At 48.6% G+C, this 18,725-nt stretch overlaps 1 protein-coding gene across 7 annotated transcripts in view; it reads left to right on the top strand.

The window, feature by feature from the left end:
* DOP1B (DOP1 leucine zipper like protein B) overlaps positions 1–18,725 on the top strand; it is a 108,491-nt gene that overhangs the window by 35,266 nt on the left and 54,500 nt on the right. For all 7 annotated transcript variants that reach the window (XR_006607943.1, XM_045084524.1, XM_045084523.1 and 4 more), the window contains 7 exons: positions 5,347–5,536; positions 8,961–9,059; positions 9,385–9,508; positions 11,172–11,281; positions 11,543–11,657; positions 15,449–15,569; positions 17,329–17,448. Coding sequence is in view for 6 of the 7 variants with exons in the window: in XM_045084524.1 (XP_044940459.1) it covers positions 5,347–5,536; positions 8,961–9,059; positions 9,385–9,508; positions 11,172–11,281; positions 11,543–11,657; positions 15,449–15,569; positions 17,329–17,448 (879 nt within the window). In the remaining variant the exon portion in view is untranslated. The remainder of the gene's footprint in view (positions 1–5,346; positions 5,537–8,960; positions 9,060–9,384; positions 9,509–11,171; positions 11,282–11,542; positions 11,658–15,448; positions 15,570–17,328; positions 17,449–18,725) is intronic.

The following is an 18,725-nucleotide window of genomic DNA, read 5'->3' as shown; positions in this document are numbered from 1 at the left end:
CGTGTGATGCCGCCGCTTTGGGAGAAGCAGGGAAGGAGCTACAGAGGGAAAGGCACGGAAGTCAGCTTGACGCTTGTCATTGCTGTGCTGGTCCCCGATTGACCAAATACTATGTCGTCCTGGGAATTGCCTCTGGTCACGGGTGAGAGAAAGTGAGAAGGTTTCCCAGAGTCACGTGGTCAGTGAGTGGCAGAGCAGGGACCCTGAGCCACATGGGTCAGGTTCCGAAGTCTTCCTTGTTCCCATCACACTAGGCTGCCTCTCAGTCGAGGCAGCGCCACGCTTCACTGATGGCTGGGGCTTGCAAAGGCGATGCTGAGCAGAATAGCTTGACAAGTTTCAGCAGTACTTTGCGTTAATTTGTAAAGCTCGTACTCATAAAAGTTCATGCAGGGGTAATTTTTGGTCATGCTTAGGAGCAGAAGAAAGCATAATTCCATTCAGACTACTGGGTATACACAGTATCCTGTTTCTCTGGGGAATTATCACATAAGAGCTCCCTCCCATCATATTAACCATTCTGAGTGCTGTGATTCACCTCTGTTACTAGGACCTGCTTTAAGAACCCATGTGCAGCCTGACTGGGAGGCAGAAACCTCTGTGCTTGCAGAAGTTTCCGTCTGATGACACCATTCCAGAGGCCCCAGCCACACTGCCTTTGTCTGCCATTTCGTCTGTGACCCGGGGGGTGTGGGGGGCCGGGGTGGAATGGAGGAATCCATCTGAGTTCTGTTTGGACATCTCCCCTAATTCAGAGAAGTCAGAGAATGAGAGTGGTTTGAGGGATCGTGGCTAGTGACCACAGGTACGTTTAGGTCATGAGCACTTGTGGTAGAATTTGATAAACCTAACCAAAAATTTGTACTTCGAACGTTTCAGGCTTTCACATAAAGCGTGTTGTGGCTTCCTGCTTCCCAGTGAAGAGTCCCACCTTTGAAGTGGGTGGGGTTGGTAGGAGGCACTTTCTCAGGAGGCAGAGTCGGTGTCCCTTCTGTTGTGAGCCCTACGGCCGCACGCAGGATTGGTAGGTGCGCGGAGGGAATGAAGGGAAGGTCACGTAGGAGTCGGCGAGAGGACCCTTACCAGCTCTGTCTCTTGACTTCTAGTCCCAGGCTCTTCCTAGAAGTTCTGGCCCATTCCTCGTTCCCAGAAAGATCTGTGTATGTGTGTATATGAATGTTTTTTCCATCATCTGACAGATGAACACATCAGTTCCCAAACTGTATTGCAGTTTCTTGAATCACGCCAGAAGAGTGTAAATAGTTGGGGTGTTTTTATGCATTCTCTTAGTTGACCGATGAGGGTTCTATGGAACAGTTGCTAAAGTTGCTTCACTTAGATTTTTTTTTTTTGATGAGATTTCTTGACATTGAACCAAGAGCTGAGTAGAGCTGCATGAATCACCGAGTAGATGGAGCCATGAGAGAAAAGCGGGCCCCGTGTCTGCAGCGCTCCAAAGCCGTTCGTTATCAGCTCTCCGAGGTGGATGCTGGTGGAGGGTTCTAGATCTCTGAGTGGGTGTGTATGGGCACAGTGACTGGGATGACTGCTCCAGAGTCTTTGGTCTCTGTGTCCGCGTTACTTTGAGAGAAGTCAGAACTCTTTCTTCCCCTAAGTGCTCAGGAGCAAAGGCAGACACCCCCAGCAAACTGTGTGCGGGATGGGAAAGAGAGGGGCAAAGGGAGGGACCTGATGTCCCCACTGGCAGCAAACGCAGAGGACCGAGTTAGGCCCAGTGACTCACAGGTTCCTGGAGTTGTTCCTGGTTTGTGTGTGTCCATGAACCCTAAGAACGGAAACTCTGGCCAGTGTTAGGACTAATGCTTCACCCTGGCTTTCTAACCCTTGTGTGCCTGCAGGGATCCTGGCCAGACTGTCGTCTTTAAAGTGCCCATGAAGTAGCTTCACAGCTGTGTTTTGCTGCACTGATGAAGCAGGAGTAGTGGGGAGAAAGTACCATAAAGTACCAAATCCTCTCCTGAGGATTTGGGGGAAAGGTGACTATTCTCAGAGGTCTGTACGGAGGCAAAAGTGTGAGTCAGCGATTCTCAGCTGGCATAATTTGTGTCCTCCAGGGACATTTGGCATCTTTCTTTGGGCTGTTACCAGGGGGTAGAAAAGGTGCTGCTGGCATTTAGCACTAAGATTCCCTGCAGTGACGTGATTGTCCCTATGATGAAGGCTTATCTGGCTTCCAAGTCCATCCTGTTCGGGTTGAGAAAACCTGAATTAAATAGTTGAAATAGTTGAAACATACATATGTATCTTTAAGATGATTTATTTTAGAGAGAGAGAGAGCACACGGACGTTCAAGGGAGCAGGGGGAGGGGCAGAGGGAGAGAGAGAATCTCAAGCAGACACCCGCTGAGCACGGAGCCCAGCGTAGGCCTGGATCTCAGGACCCTGAGATCGTGACCTGAGGCGAAATCAAGAGTCAGATGTTTAACTGACTGAGCCATGCAGGCACCTAGAAACATATTTAGTGACCTTTCTTTTGGTCGATCCAGACAGCATGATGAGTTCTGCTGGCTCTAGAATTTTTTTGCCCCTCTGGGCACGGACCTGACCTGTGTTGGGACAGGATGCTGTTGTCAATGTTGAGCTCATTTGGACACTCATGCCCAAAGCTCTGTTTTAGCTCTTTGTCCAGTGACCATTTGGCTTTCCAGGACTGTCCACCAGGCAAGTGGCTACAGGGCCGGAGTTGGGTTCATGGCAAGCAGTCCGTGTCCCTTGCTGTCTGTTGACTAGAGGAGAGCATGTCGGTGTCTGAGGAAGCTGGTGTTCGCGGGAGGCTGGAGCCCGCCAGCCAGGGTGGGGCAGGATGGATGGAAACTGGAGGGGTTTGGAGGTTGCTGGTTGATTCTGAATAGGAAAGGTTCAAGCCCTGGGCTCTGCTAGTTTTGGAATCTCGGAGCTTCACATCTGAGATGGTAAGACTAATTCTTAGTTAATCGTTACTTGACTCATCCGGGTTATCTTCTCTCCACTGTGCTCTCCATAGCCTAGTCTCGTCACAGTTGCCCTTTTGTGAACCACAGCATCATTCAGGCTTTAATATCAGTTTGTTTTAGGATAAAATGAGGCTCAAGCTGCATTTTTTAAATAAAGAAAACTAGCCGGTGCGCTCTGAATATCGAAGAAGGGATAGCTGAGGTGGCTGTTCCCAGATTTCTTGTCTGTGGGACAGCTCGTGGCCCCGGTGCTCCATGGAACTGACTTTGGGAATACACTGTTCTGAGCAAAGGGAGACGTGATATTAGTGCGTTCATTGTCGTGTTTGCAGTGGGTTTTATCTAAGCATCAGTCTTCCCTTGAGAGGGATCCTGGAGAGAGGGAAGCACTCCTGGGGGCCTTCTCAGTTAATCTCCTTCTGTAGGAATCTGCCTAGCCTGGGGACATCCTGTCTGCCCAGGGGACAGTGACCCACGGCCCCACCTTCTACACCTCCACTGTTTCCAGAGCTGGGTGCGACAAGCTGTATCTGTTTGCTCAGCCTCAGTAGGAGAGCAGTGGGTATCTTTAGCCACTAAACCCTTCTATGTGTGTTTCCTAAACATTTGGCTGTTAACTCATGCCTCTTCAGTTTTGTTTTGTTTTGTTTCGTTTTTTCTGTAAAGATGATACTGTGCATCATTTGCACAGTAAAATTCAAGTATTTTATGAGACAAAGAAGTTTAGACTAGTTCTAAAGAGAACAAAATTCGCTGTTAATGTAAAAAGGTAGGGGCGCTTGGGTGGTTTAGTCAGTTAAGTGCCTTACTCTTGATTTCAACTTAGGTCATGATCTCAGGGTCATGAGATCGAGCCCTGCATTGGGCTCCATGCTCAATGGGGAGTCTGCTTGAGGTTCTCTCTCTCTCCCTGGGTGGCTCCATTGGTTAAGTGGCTGCCTTCAGCTCAGGTCCTAGGGTCAGCCTAGGGTCCTAGGATCAAGTTCCCCATTGGGCTCCTTGCTCAGCAGGGAGCCTGCTTCTCCCTGATTGTGCTCTCTCTGGCAAAAATTTTAAATAAATAAGAATAAATCAATCTTTTAAAAAAATGATAGTAGATAATGTTTTTGTATGAAAAATCTCTGTATACCCTGGACCGATAATTGAAAAGTAAGCCGGACACGATTTGAGTCCTAATAAAGGGGAAAGGGTGGCATTCACTCCACAATGTTTTTGCACACCAGCTGCGTGTCCGCCAATCACCTGGAGTAAGGCTCATCAGCAGACAGCGCAGACCCGCTGGTCATGGCAGGCGGTGGGGCCCGAGCACTGACTGTTTGCCTGTGCGGAGTTTTACACAAGCCCCTCTGGTCCTGCTCAGAACGTCTTCCCCTCACTTCTGTATCTCACAGCCGACAGCTAACATGCACACAGTACACTCGTCCTAGGGACCAGTGCCAGGAAGCAGACGCAGGGTTTGGACGACAGAGGCCTTACTCCCGGGGAGCCCAGTGCGTCACACTGGCCTGTTCCTTCTGTGATGTTTGTGTGTCTTTGCAGAGAGGAGATGTGAGGGACGAAACTCTTTTGGAATGGAGTTCGTCCTCATTCAGTGAAAGCCCTTTCTGGGGGTTTGCTTCTGCTGTTTTACTGACAGGAGCTATCATTGGCCTGGTAAAGCCATTTTCCTTATTGACGGGGAAGGTGCCCTCGTCAGCTGCACACAGGCCACGGGGCAGGGGTGGGGTTGCAGGGAGGGGCGCCTGGCCTTGGTCAGTATCTGTGGAAAGAACAAGCCCGGATCTGCCGATGACGCTGCTTCTCCTAAGGGAGGGACGTGAAGTTGCTGATGGCAGGTCAAGGGAGAGAGACCCACATAGAGACCCGGATAGAGATAAGGGACAAAGAAACGTCAGGCACCAGCAGAACTTCCCAGAGTGGAAGTCAACATAGGGGTGTGCTGTGGGCAGAGTGACAGGCTTTACGGAACTTGTGTCGGATGGGGGGCCCAGGCGAATGTTGTCCCCCGTGCTTGTGAAGTCACATGTCCCCAGCTGTTTTGCTGACAGGAGTAAAACATGTGTCTCCAGTCAGTCGCACCAACCCCCTGGGGCATCCCCTCCTCTGAGCCCCGCAGATCCACAGCGAGGCCGTGGAGAGCGATGGATCTCTCTGTGCCGCGGGGACACGACCAGCCGGATGCTTCCCGTGGGCTGCGAAGCTGAACCTCTCGGGGCCACGTTTGTTTTAGCAAACTCCATTTCAGTGACTGCCAGCAGGTGGACAGAACAGAAAGGCGAGAGATGGCAGCCACTCAGAATGAGGAGGAAATGGGCTTTCACAGCGGCGGGAGAGCCGGGCGAGCGGTGGCTGCTGGGACCAAGCCCTTACAGTCGGTATCTCTTGTCCACAGAACAGACGCTCTGCTCCTGAGGCTGTCCCTGGTGGTCGGCAAAGAGGTGTTTTACGCTGCCCTTTGGGGGAGCGTCCTGGTGAGCCCGGCCATCCGCCTTCCCGCCTCGCTCTTTGTGGTGGGCCACATCAGCAGGGACTCGCCGGGCAAGGAGCAGAAGTACATGCTGGGGACGGATTACCAGCTCACGGTGGGTGCTTTGCTCCTCACGGGGACGGCTTCCTCGTGCACAGGCTGTCAGCTGGGGCTGCAAAGGGGCATCAGTGGAGAGCAGCAGGGAAATAGAGGTGTTCCAGGCATCAGAGTATGTGCGCTTAGCTGCCAAGCAAGACGAGGCGTCCGTACGCAGGACTGGGGTGTTTGTTTTTCACATATGCATTAACCGTTTACGTATACAGATACATGTTTGCCCCTAAAGAGGCCCCTTCTGGAGGCCCCGCCAGTACGGTTAGCTATAAGCAGTGCCCCAGGGGCCTCGCAGAGTCTGCTGCTTTGGCTAGAACCTTGCTTCCTCCGTGGCCTTTGTCACCCAGCCCACCGTCTGCTCATCTCGTTCCCTGCTCCCCCGGTCACCGTCTCTCAGTCCTGCTCCAGCTGTCGTCCTCTCCTCTCTCAAATCTAGATTGTCAGGGCGCTTCCGGTGTCCATCCTCAGGCCCTTTGGAGGGCTGCTTGCTTCCCTGGCAAGGCCGACCTTTCTCATGACCCTGCTGGATCTTTCTCTTCTCCCCACACTTCCGTCCTGTGTGTCTAATGGCCTGCAGTCTTTCGCCACCTAGTGGTAAACCCTAACAGCTTGTGTCTCTCCATTTTCACGGCCTTTCTTCCTTCAGTTTCAGAGGCTTGCTTGGACTTTGCCATAATTTTCCGACAGGCTCCTCCCCAACCCGTCCTCTGCTAAAGCAAAGCTTCGCTCCTATCTACACTGTGCTTGAAAGATATCTGGATTCCTCTTGCCTACAGATAAAGTCCAAACTTGAGAGTATTTTTTTCAAATTATTTCTATTCACATATAATGTATTGTTTGCCCCAGGGGTACAGGTCTGTGAATCATCAGGCTTATGCATTTGCACAGCACTCACCATAGCACATACCCTCCCCAATGTCTCTAACCCAACCACCCTCTATTTTAAGTCCACTCCCAACCTACCCATGCCTCGACCTCCCTTCAGGCCTTCTGCCCCCCTGAATGGACTGCCCGGGCGCGCCTGTAGGTCTGTGGGGCCACCTCGCTCCTTGCACTCGCCCCCATCTCCTCTCCACCATCTCCACACACATCTTCCCTGTCCTTCGAGCTCAGCCTTCTCAGAGTTTTGTTGTTTCCCCCAGTTGAAAGATCTTTCCCTCCCCTCTTCAGAATTCTCATAGCTTTTTATTAGCGTTTTTCTTACGGCTCTTCTGTATCCTGTGTCTCTACACTTGGAAAAGACACAAAATGTGTATTGAATTGGTTTGGAATCCATTTAACAGGATGTCTTTGGAGTTTCAGGTTAGCCAGAAGTTCTTTTTGGAACTGAAAGACATTCCTTTCTAGGATCATGGAAGTTGAGGTCTTAGAATCTCACCCGCTGGTCCAAGCCCCTCCAGGTCTCAGCTGGAACATGCGAGGCCCACAGCTAACCAACTCTCCGGTGTCGCACTGGCCATTTCCAGCCTCCTTGGGGGCTTCTGGGTATCACCTAAAACTGGCCCGCGTAGGAGGCAGGCCGGGAGAGACCAAGGAGAGAGGCCGGCCGCTCCAGATCCATAGGCGGCCAGTCGAATAAGCAAGAGAACTAAGAGGCTTGTCTTGGGTGGCCACAGGTCCAGTAGAGCTCCATGTCTGTTCTGAAGAAAAGATTCACAGCAGCCGTACTCTCAGTTTTGAAGGGGAAAAAAACATTTTACTGATACTATAAAAAGCTAATTGAAACAGAAGAAAAGGGACATCTGTGCACAGGTGAGGGCAGTAGTAAGCAGTGAAGGAGAGTAAGACAGAGTTCCATCACATTGGGTCCTTCCCGCAGCCGGCCTCTCTAGCTGGGGAAGGCCTGTGGAGACAGCCAGGCCGGAGTCCCGGAGGAGAGGCCCGGGCAGAGCGTCCTCCCCTCAGCTGGGACTTCCAACTGACCATCCCCATAGGGCAGGTGACAGGGGTCTGAAGTTAAACAGTTACTCACCTCCGTACAGTTTGGAGTGAGCTGTATTCCTGTTGTCATGCCTTTACATCTTCAAGGAGCCTGGGCTGGCTGTGTTTGCCTCCCCTTCGGGATTCCATTCTGGGGGAGCGCCCCGGCCTGGAGCAGGAGGGGAGGGAAACCAAATTTCACAGCTCTTGCCGTCCAGACCAGAAGGGCCCGTTCTGACTGGGAGGCCCGCGGATGTCCACTAACCAGGATCCCCGGGTCACCTATGCGGTATGAGTCTCAAACACATTTTTTGACCTACCTGTGTATGTGCAGGTCAGGGTGGCTGGTTATGCAGGACAAATCCCAGTGATGAAGTTCTAGAACCTAGGTGAGGTTCGGTGGGCTGAGGTCCGGAGCCGATGACCAAGAAAGAATTCTTGAGACATCTTTGGTGCACAATGGTGGTTTATTAAAGCACGGGGACAGGACCCGTGGGCAGGAAGAGCTGCTGTCCCGGGCTGTGAGGGATGGCAGGATACATATCTTGCGGTTGGGGGAAGGGGAGGGGTAGGGAGGTTTCAACGAGTTTCATATGCTAAAGAGGGCCTACAGGTGCCCTGATACCAGAGGCCTTGAGGCTTGATCAGTGTTGTCTTCAGGCCAGCCATTAACATCAAGATAGTTGGGAGATTCTTGGTGGGATGTCCTAGTAATCAATCCACTTCAGTCGTCTTTGTTAGTGAGATTTAGGTTTAGAAGAGATTTAACTATATTTACATTCCCTTTATACCTCACCTTCGTCCTTCAGTTTTGTTTATGGTGGGGAAGGTGACCTTAGGGTTTGAGGAACTCAGCTATTTGCCTCTGGCTATTGATTTGTAAACCAAGGGAGACTCCGATCTTGTAGGATTGTGATTTCTGCAAGTTAGCTATTTGTTTCTTGCTTATGGCAGTCGGGGTGCCAGAGGAATGTCACACACATTACCGAGGGGAGCGGGTGGAGAAGGGGGTGCAAAGTGCCAGCTTTTGCTTGGTCTTCTGCCAGCCTCCTGCTCCCTCATCACCAGAAACCTCCGTCCATACAATTCCACACCCACCTGCCAAATCTTAAAAGTCTACGTAGCGGCCTTAACTAGGCTCAGTAACGTATATCGCGCAGGTGTTCTCAACACCACATCTCTGTCGCAAGGCTATGTCCCTTGGGAACTTGAGCGGGCAGGGCAAACAGAGTGCACATTCCAGGATCTGGGAGGGGGTGAGGCGCCACCAGCTCCACAGGACAAGTAGTCTTGTCCATGATCTCTCCAGCACGAATTGCCCCCCAGGGTCTAGGGCTGGAACCCTCATTTCCCACACTGACGCCTGACTGTTCAGTTCCTGGCTTCCCACAGTGGTTTCAAGGTTCCCGGTAGAAGTTACTCTCATTTCTGTGACTGTAAGCAGTAGCCTGCCAAGTACTGCTAAATGTCTGGGGAGTGAAATGTTCATGCTGTCTTATCGTTTACAGGTAAAGTCTCTGTGTGCCTCACTGTTGGACTCAAATGTCCTGGTGCAAAGAAATAACCTGGAAATTGTTCTGTTCTTCTTTCCATTTTATACCTGTCTGGTAAGTCACCTGTGTGCTTCCACGGGAGTCCCTGGTGTTTCCTGAGGACATGGGGCAGGTGGGTTGGACCTCAGAGCCACTTTGTGATCACCATTTGCTTTCAGCCAAAACAATTTTTCAGTCCTTGTTCCTTTCTGTGAGGAGGATGTTTCCATAGCAAAAACTGCATGGCTTCTGGCCGTGGGCATTGCAAAGGTCCAACTCCTTCTGAGAACTTTCTTTTTAAGATAAAGCTTTGTAGACTGGTAAGGGGGATCGCGTGTCCAAAAGCCAGTACTCTGTTCCATCATCCCTTTGCAGTAAAGTGTTCTCTGTCCTCCAACAGGATTCCAGTGAGAGAGCCATTCCCCTGCTCAGATCGGACCTCGTGCAGATCCTGTCAGCGGCCACCCAGACCCTACTGAGGAGAGACATGTCTCTGAACAGAAGACTTTATGCGTGGTTACTAGGTCCTGAGCAGTTTCCAATAAGTGAAAGTCAAAGTTAACATGAAACCTTTTAGTGCTGATTTTTGGAACAAGTTTCAATCTTGGTGATAACGTTTCTGAATCATAAGCTATGGAAAGATAACACGCTGATTAAATAGGGCCTGGTCGGCTGAGTTCTGCCTGCACTGTAGCTTGGCTTATGTTACAGGTATTACACTTAAAAACAGGGACGTAAGTAAGTGGGGTATCTATTGAAGATTGAACATTGAATCCCATTTTAAGAAGCTTGAAATACCACCAAAAAAAAAAAAAAATTGTAGCTAAACCTTATTCAAGTAGAAACCTGTTGCTGTGAAAAAGTCTCATGGGTTTGGGGGTGTGAGAGAAGACCCACAAATGTTACAGATTTTGTGTAAAAGGAGGTTTGGCCTGGATAGGAATGTCTGTGGCATTGACGTCAAGTTTTGGAAAACATTTGGATGACTTAAGGGGAGAGCTTGAGAACCCAGGCTTCTATTTCTGCAGACAGCCTGTAAACTTGTAGAATAAGAGCCCCTGACTGTTGGTTGGAAGTCTTCATAGGGACAAGAGTCCAGGAAACCACAGGGCTAGGAGGCGAGCACTTTCTGAATTTTATAAATTCCCACGTTCATGTTCTTGAGCAGAAGTGGTATACAAAGTGACCATGAAAGGACTCCATAGCTTTTTTTCTTTTTAAAGAGGAGTTTTGGGTTCACATCTAACCTAAGAGGAAGGTACAGAGAGTTCCCAGCTTCCCCCAGGTTCTCCCTCCCCCCCCACCAGGGTGGCACATTTGTCATAGTCGATGAAGCAGCGCTGGCACGTCATCACCCAGACTCTGGTTTCCATCAGGGCTCACTCTTGCTGGTGTGCTTTCTGTGGGTGTAGACAGATGTGCGAGGGCGTGTGTCCACCAGGACAGCATCCACACAAAGTAGTCTTACTGCCCTAGAAAATCTTCTGCTTCACCAAGTTTATAACCCTCAACATGGGGGTCTTCTCACACCAGAGTCAGAAAGTTCCCTCTCCCCTTTCTTTCCTCTTTTCTCCCTAGATACAGAACTTTCAGAACCCATTGCATAGAAGTTTATGAAGGATTTCAAGAAGAATATTTACAGGCTTTTTAAGCATTTTTATCAAAAGGATGATTTTACTAAATGATCAGCTCTGTTCTGGTTGACCTTGACTTGCTGTGTATGGAGAGGACCCAGGATCCAAGTCCAGTGCTGAGTCTAGCCTGTTAGCCTCAGCCTCTGAGCCCACGCTCTCTCCTTATACCATGAGTTGCCCTCCCTTGGTCTTTACCCAAAGCTCAAAATAAGGGCATATATGTGAGAACAGCTTGGTTTCACATACTGTCATACAGACGCTGGTTTTAAAAACTGATCCTCATGCCTTTAGATCTTTGTAATCAGACAATCAAAGACACCGAGGGTGAATTCTCGGGACAAACTAAATTGATGCCTGTTGAAGTGGAGTCCTTAGCACCCCCACATTTTTCTCAAAAGAAGAAAATGTGACTTAGTCTTGCCAGATTGGAATTTAGTTTTCTGTTGGAGGAATTCTATTTTTAAAAATGCTGGAGCATGAGACCTTTGCGCAGGATTATGTACTTTAAAATTTTAGATCTTGTTAACAGCTCATGATCCTTGTTCTTTTATAGGTTCAGATATTAAAGGAAATACCATTGTGCCAGAATCCGAGCTCTCAAATTCTTACGAAGACCAGTCCTCATATTTTTTTGAAAGATATTCCAAGGATCTTTTAGTTGAGGTAAAGGAGCCTTTCTGCAAAGTAGATCCCGGTCTAGAACATTCCTGGTCATGATTCCTCTGTGAATTGATGGGCAGGACCTCAGAGCAGACATGGGGCATGTCCTGGATCCACGGTGGGGAAACCTTTTCTGTGCTCATTTCACGCTGCGTGACTGGTTTTCTCTCTATCCCAGAGTTTTTACAAGTAGAACAACCAGTAGTGTCAAACTGTGCTGTGTACAATATCCTGATCTGTGGCTTTAAAAACAAAACAAAACAGGGTCTAGCTGAAATACTGCACCAGAAGTTCTCAGACGCCGACGTAGAGGAACGTCACCACGCGTACCTGAAGCCGTTCCGAGTCCTCGTCAGTCTGCTCGACAAGCCAGAAATAGGTAACGTGCGAAGCGCGGTCACCATCATGAGCCCGATGTGGATTGCCTGTGCGAGACACATCAGCATGTTATTTTGGGTGTGAGTCCATCAGAACTTCCAAATCTTGAAGTACTTCAGCCCGGTTATGTGCTCAGTGGCCATATGTAGGCACCACTTACGAGTTTTGCACAATAACGTGAGCACTTTTGTTAGAGAAGTCCTTTGAGCTCCTGCTATGCACATTTTGGCGTGTGCGAACAGAGCATATACTGTACTGACTTCGCGAGAATGTTCCTTCTGTCAAATATCCGGCTTCAAGTGAGCTTTGATTTTATTTTCAAGGGAGTAGGAGACCCTCCTCCCTCGTTTTGCCTTGTGACCCGGGGCAGGCACTTCTGCCATGTGGGCCTCAGGCTGTTCCTCTGCCAAATGAACAGAGCTGAGCTAGACTCCGTTTCCTAAAGGGTCTCCTGATACACACTGTGGTCCTGTGAGCCTCAGCTGAAAAAATGACCTTCTCTCCCTTGCTTAAAGAGTAGAAATTGCTCCGATATCCATTCACAGTAAGATCTTAATATCCAAAGTGCCTAGGTGGCTCAGTCAGGTAGGTGTCTGCCTTCCACTCAAGCCATGATCCGGGGGCCTAGGATCGAGCCCCACAGCGGACTCCCTGCTCAGCGGAGAGCGTGCTTCTCCCTCCTCCCCTTGCTTCCCTCCCCTGCTCATGCTCGTGTGCTCTCTCTCTGCCAAATAAATAAAATCTTAAAAAAAAAAAAATTAAAGATCTTAATATTCAGTCACTTGAACACCATAATGGGTCTCCAGCTTCTCCATAGGATTTTAAGGGGTTTTTTGTTATTGTTTTTTGTTTTTTTTTAAAGATTTTATTTATTTATTTGACAGAGAGAGAGAGATCACAAGTAGGGAGAGAGGCAGGCAGAGAGAGAGAGAGAGAGAAGCAGGCTCCCCGCTGAGCAGAGAGCCTGATGCGGGACTCGATCCCAGGACCCTGAGATCATGACCTGAGCTGAAGGCAGTGACTTAATCCACTGAGCCACCCAGGCACCCTGTTATTGTTTGTTTTTAAAGATTTTATTTGAGAGAGCAAGAGAGCACAGGTGTGGGGAGGGGCAGAGGGAGAAGGAGAAGCACACGTGGGGCTCCATCCTAGGAACCTGGGATGAGCTGAAGGCAGATGCTTGACTGACTGAGCCACCCAGGAGCCCTGAGATTTCAAGTTTGATGCTGTCGTCTGAGCGCTCAGGATTTGGACACTGCCTGGTCGCTGTTTGCAGAGAACAAGAATCGAGGGCTTTATTGAGGTCCCTTCTCCCTCTGCTCTTGGGGTGGAGGTTGGAGACCGTTTATTCATTCAGGGACAGGCATGGAGCATTTGCTGTGTGGCAGGGATGATGCTAGGTTCTAGGGATGCAAGGGGGGGAAAAGGCATCCAGTCCAGTTATATGGAAGGGAGACTCTGAGGTCCTCATGTGTTTTTACTGTTGTTAATCATAACAGCTGACATTTTTTGAGCATTTTTTTGTGTGTGAAGTGATTTGTATACATCATTTACATCTCCCTATGTACCTTCTTGCCTCCAACAACCCTGAAGTGGGTTTTCTCACTATTCCCATCTTACAGATGGAAAGACAAAGGTTGAGCAAAGTCAGTGATTTGCCAGAGGCTGCCTGGGAGCTGAGATTAAAATGCAGTCTGTTTGACTCTAGAGCCTAAGCTCTCTGACAGGGCATAGCTGCTTACCTGACTGCGCGCAGACCCGCCACACCCGAGACGCTCGGTCATGGAACACGGATGACCTTGTATCCCGTGATATCCCGTGACATGTACAGCTCTAGCTGCTCTTGGCCAGACTCAAAGCATGAAGTGTTTGTCCCTCCCAACTCTGGCCTTAAGTGCCCCTGAGCTTGCCCTGTGCCTTTCCCCCTGTCCCTCCCCTCCTCTGCTACCTCAGTCCGCTGGCGATGGCTCTACCTCTTTGTGTGGAGTGACTGCAGCTCAGAAAAATCACGATTTCCACTAAAAAATGAAGTGAGCTTTGTAAGTGTATTGGGAGCTTCCTGCATAACTTGGGGAAATGACCAAATTAAAAATGTAACCGTATTTTGGAGGCTGAGGGTTTTATGACCTTGACCCTCAGCCAAGTGAAGTGTTGCTGCCATCTTGGGCTCCAGGTCGGCGTTTCCAGACGGGGATGAATGGCAGCCTTCTGCCCGATCCAGCCGTCTGATTTTCCTGTCTGTTACTTTCGTTGTCCCAGGGAAGACATACTTGGGAGGCAGAGGAGTGGATTATACAGAAGTAGAGCTGAAGGGGCAGGGCGGCCCTTGCTCTGCTACCAGGCGTCCGGCGCTGCCTCATTTTCTCCTTCAGTCACGGAAACAAACTTGCCTTCATTTGTAAAAAGCATTCAGCATCTTCACACTGTAGATAAAATATATGCGGGGCTTTCGATGAAAAAAGTTTTCTCAGAGGCACATCCTCTGTTTTTGTGAAAAAGAAGCATAAAAGAGTGGATCGATCTGCTGGCTGCTTTTTAACACAGATACGTTGACAGAGCTTTCATTTCCTCTGAATCGATCTAGTTGTCCTCCCTTGAAAACATGGGTGAGAGGTCGCTCCCTTCCCTGCCCGGTGGTTGCTATGGACGCAGCAGAATGTCTGGCTGCCTTCCACCTGCCTGATCGGTAGGAATGTTTCCCTAACCTGCAGCTGGTTCTGTTCTTTTGTGCCATTTAGTAAGCTCTCCAGGAGTGGTGGCATTTCTTTTGTGGGATACCAGGTCATGATTAAAAGATTTTGTGGGGAGCACCTAGATGGCTTAGTGGGTTAAAGCCTCTGCTTTCAGCTCAGGTCATGATCTCAGGGTCCTGGGATCGAGCCCCACAGTGGGGCTCTCCGCTCAGAAGGTAACCTGCTTCCCCCCCTCCCTCTGTCTGCTTGTGATCTTTGTCAAATAAATAAAATTAAAAAAAAAAAAAAAAAGATTTTGGAGGGTTACCGGACTGGCTTAGTCAGTGGAGCATGTGACTCCTGATCTCAGGGTCATGAGTTCGAGCCCCAGGCTAGGTGTAGAGATTACTTAAAAAAATAAAATAAAATAGGGGTACCAGGCTAAGTGTCTGACTCTTGGTTTTGGCTCAGGTTGCAATCCCAGGGTCATGAGATTGAGCCCTGCATTGGACTTGTGCTCAACCTGGAGTCTGCTTGGGTTTTTCTCTCTCTCTCTCTCTCTCTCTCTGTCTGCTCTTCCCACCCCTGTGTTCGCTCACATTCTCTCCAAAATAAATAAATCTTAAAAAAAAAAATAAATAAAAATGTAAAAAAATGTTAAAAGAATGTAAAATAGAAAAGTGGTCCTACTCATTGGTATTTATGCTGAGTAGCATCTCTGGTCAAGCAGTTTGTGCACACTTACATACCCTGAGCACATATCCTGGCTCCCCCAGACAGAGTCTGGCTTGGATAAGTTCCTTCGCCTCTTGGTGCCTGTCCCTTATCTGTCATCAGTGCAGCAGTGCAGTCCCTGGTCTTATGGCTATTGGAAGGAGTAAATAAGGTTTAACCGATAGAAAATGCTTAGAAGTGTCCAGCACGTGGTAAGCACTACAAAAATATTGGCCATTTTCATGGATGGTATTCCCCAGCTAAAGTTGTTGTCACACGAGTTTCTGAGCATTTTAGACAATGAAATTGTGTGTGCAGTTATGCTCTCTCTTTTCACACCTGTGTTATTTACTGTTGTAAACATGAATTGTTCGTCTTTCTCTGACCGTTTTTGTTTTAACTGCAGGCCCTCGAGTGGTTGGGGATTTGTTTCTCGAAGTCATCCGGGCCTTTTATTCTTACTGCGGAGATGCGCTTGGCTCCGATCTTAAACTTAGTTATACCCAGAGTGGAAACTCGCTAGTAAGGTATGGGTTTGCCCCCCAGCTTCATGCTTCTTCCCCACTCCCTTATGGTACGAGTCTCTTGTCCTTGCTGTTTATTAGAAATTATTGGGGCTGAGAACATGGGCACGCAAGGGATCACACCAGCCATGAAGATAACTGATGCTCTTGAGTCCGTCACCATGAATGGCCTGTTTCCTATTGGCTGGCGTCAGAGGCATGTGAGCTAGTCTCTGCCCAGCCTGGGCTGTACAGACCCTATTTACTGGCAGGTGCACAAGCCGTTTAAGGGCAGCTGGATCTGGTGTCCCCATGTGGGGATTTAAAAGGGAGGACGGCAGGGGCTGAGAGAAGATTGGGAGGTGGAACTAGGGTCCAGCGGCAGAGGGGACACCCAGCCAGGGGCTCCCTTGAGGACATGTGCTGCAGGACACCGAAGGCAGAGCATGTGGGGTTCAGGACCTGGCAGGGGTGTTGTCTTGGAACATGTGGTTTTCTCTCAATCCCGGGTTTTGTTCTTGCTTTGTTTTGTTTGTTTTTTTTTAAAAGATTTTAGTTATTAGACTGGTGGTGGGGTGGGGAGAAAGGGTTGAGGGAAAAGCAAGCTCCCCGTGGAGGAGGGAGCCCTACACGGGACTCAGTCCCAGGACCCCAGGATCATGACCTGAGCCGAAGGCAGACACTCAACTGACTGAGCCACCTGGGTGCCCCTTGCTTTTGTTCCTTTTAAGACAGTACAGTCTCTTCCTTTTTACTTTATCCTTGATGTAATTTCCTTCTGCCTGAACTGGCATTGCGTATATTGAAAATATAAATCTATTTGAAGATTTCTCTGGCTTCTCAATTGTGAATGTACCAAGAGTTCTGAGTGTTTGCTTTTTTCTCCTAGAATGTTTGCTCTTTTCTCCTAGAATTATTATTTTTCTGAATGTGAAAGTAATACATGCCATTTGTGGAACATACTGATATTTAAAGGTATCAAGAAAAAAGATATCACCCACAATCCCACTGCCCTTGAGAGAAACACATGAAACATTTTCATTTCTCTGCAGACTTGGAATGCATACACTAATCGATAGTTGTATGTCTTTTATTTTAAAGGTGGAATTCCGGGGCTGCCTGGGTGGCTGGGTCCGTTAAGCGTCCAACTCTTGATTTGGGCTCAGGTCATGGTCTCAAGGTCATGGGGTCAACTCCATGTCAGGCTGCATGGTCAGCAGGAGTCTGCTTGAGATCTTCTCCCTCTGCCCCTCCCCCAGCTCCTGCACGCTCGCTCGCTCTCGCTCTCTCTCTAAATAATATACAAAGATGGAATTACGTTAGCTATTTCGTTGCCTGTTTTTTTAAATGCAAGTTGTGGGTAGCTCTCCTGTCTTCTGCAGTGGAGCGTAACTTTGCCTTAGGCTCCTCAGTAAGGATTTATACTGGTTTAAAATAAATCCCGACTGACCAAACGGGTGTACCATGTTATTTCACCAGCAGGTATCTAAGGCCTCACACATGGGCTAAAACTGCTTTCCTTTACCAGAGTCTTTTCACAGTAGCTCTTATACTTACTCCTAAGAGAATGCCTCAGTGTAAGTATTGTTTATACAGTGTAAATATTGTTTAGGATGGCGTTATGCAAACTCTTTCCTATATCAGGCCAATAACATTTTTACCTTTATTTGATTTGTCTGTCTCTCTAGAAGTAAGTAAACGAAATACAGTTTTTTAGACATGGTGTTCTCACGATAGACGGCTTCTCACAGCTGCATTCATGAGCATCTGCCTTCCTTTACAGTGCAATAAAAGAAAACAGAAATGCCTCCGAGATTGTTAAAACAGTGAATTTGCTGATCACGTCCCTCAGCACAGACTTTCTCTGGGACTATATGACCAGGTGTTTTGAGGACTGCTTTAGGTAGGTATCCAGTTTGGGATTATGGAATGTTCAAGAGGCTTTTGTGGTTTCATAGCTGTTAACGTGGCTCAGGTTGGGTGGTCTCTGCTGAGCACATGATGGGAAAGAATTCTCTTAAAATTGTAGTAGAATAAAAAAACATTGCCGGTAAGAAGCCTCAGGTACTCTGTGCCCCATAATTCTGGAGCTTCCTTATTTATTAATTCGAAGTCGAGAAAACCTTCTGCATTTTCTCGTTACATTGACCAGATACATCTGCACGCATGTTCCCGGAAGCTCATTTGTTTAAAGGGGTGGAGATCTGTGGTTCTTGTGACTAGAGTGCATAGTTTTAAAATCATTAGTCTTAAATTCTTACTGAAATTTTTGTATCACTGGTCAGATAAAAGCATTAAGCTGCCATGAGCAGCTATTTGTCACCGTTCATCTGGTCAGTGGCTTGCACCACCTTGCCGTTGTGGACTGTGGTGCGCTCTGGGGAACCGCATGCTTCCCTGTCAGCCTATCCCAGGTCCCTCTTCTCACAGCGTGAGGAATAGTGTCATCTCTCAGACCCTGTCTTGCCCTGAGTCACACGGTTAGACTTCCTTGCTGCCACTGTTCTTTCCCTACCTGGCAACTCAATCGAAGTTTTCCTTGTTGTTTGCTGTGGGCTCTCCTCTGGCCTGAAAGCCTTCCAGGTATACTCACTAGCTCCTCAGGACACCCCAAAGAGAAGCAGACATTTGGATCACATAAGAAAGTCAGAGCCCAGGGACAAGAGGCCCATCGCGTGGCATTGCCCAGGAATTAGCAGCCAGCCGAGGCGGGAACCCAGGAATGCCTGACCTCCCAGCTGCTCCCCACTGTGCCCCTCTGTGTCCTCTAGAGCCAGGGCCCGGTGGGCGTTCAGGTCTGTGGCGAATCAGTTACCTGTAGCCGGACCCAGGGGCAGCAGCAAGGCCATGTTAAACTGAAGCTGGAGTATATTTTGGTCAGCCTGTTTCTGTTTCAGAATTACAAAGGTATGCTTTCTTTAAGAAAAAAAAAAAAAAAAGAAGGAAAAGAAAAGAAAAATCAACTACAAAACATTTCAAATGTAAGAAAGAATAAGAAATAATGCCAGACACACACACACACCCATTACTGAAATTATACCCTTGGCCATTGTTTTTCAGATTTTTTTTTTTTTTTTCAAGGAATAGAATGTTGCTACCCAGACTGCCCTTGGAACATGGTTTGGGGGGGCACCTGGCATTCCTCCTCTTGCTGGAGCTCCAGATCCGCTGGGTGTGGCA

This window comes from Mustela putorius, unplaced genomic scaffold, assembly GCF_011764305.1.
Source record: "Mustela putorius furo isolate JIRA1106 unplaced genomic scaffold, ASM1176430v1.1 tig00000765_pilon_pilon_pilon, whole genome shotgun sequence".
In the NCBI taxonomy this organism is placed as follows: Eukaryota; Metazoa; Chordata; class Mammalia; order Carnivora; family Mustelidae; genus Mustela; species Mustela putorius.
The sequence above is the reverse complement of the archived record's forward strand: the minus strand, read 5'-3'. Positions and strand labels throughout refer to the sequence as shown.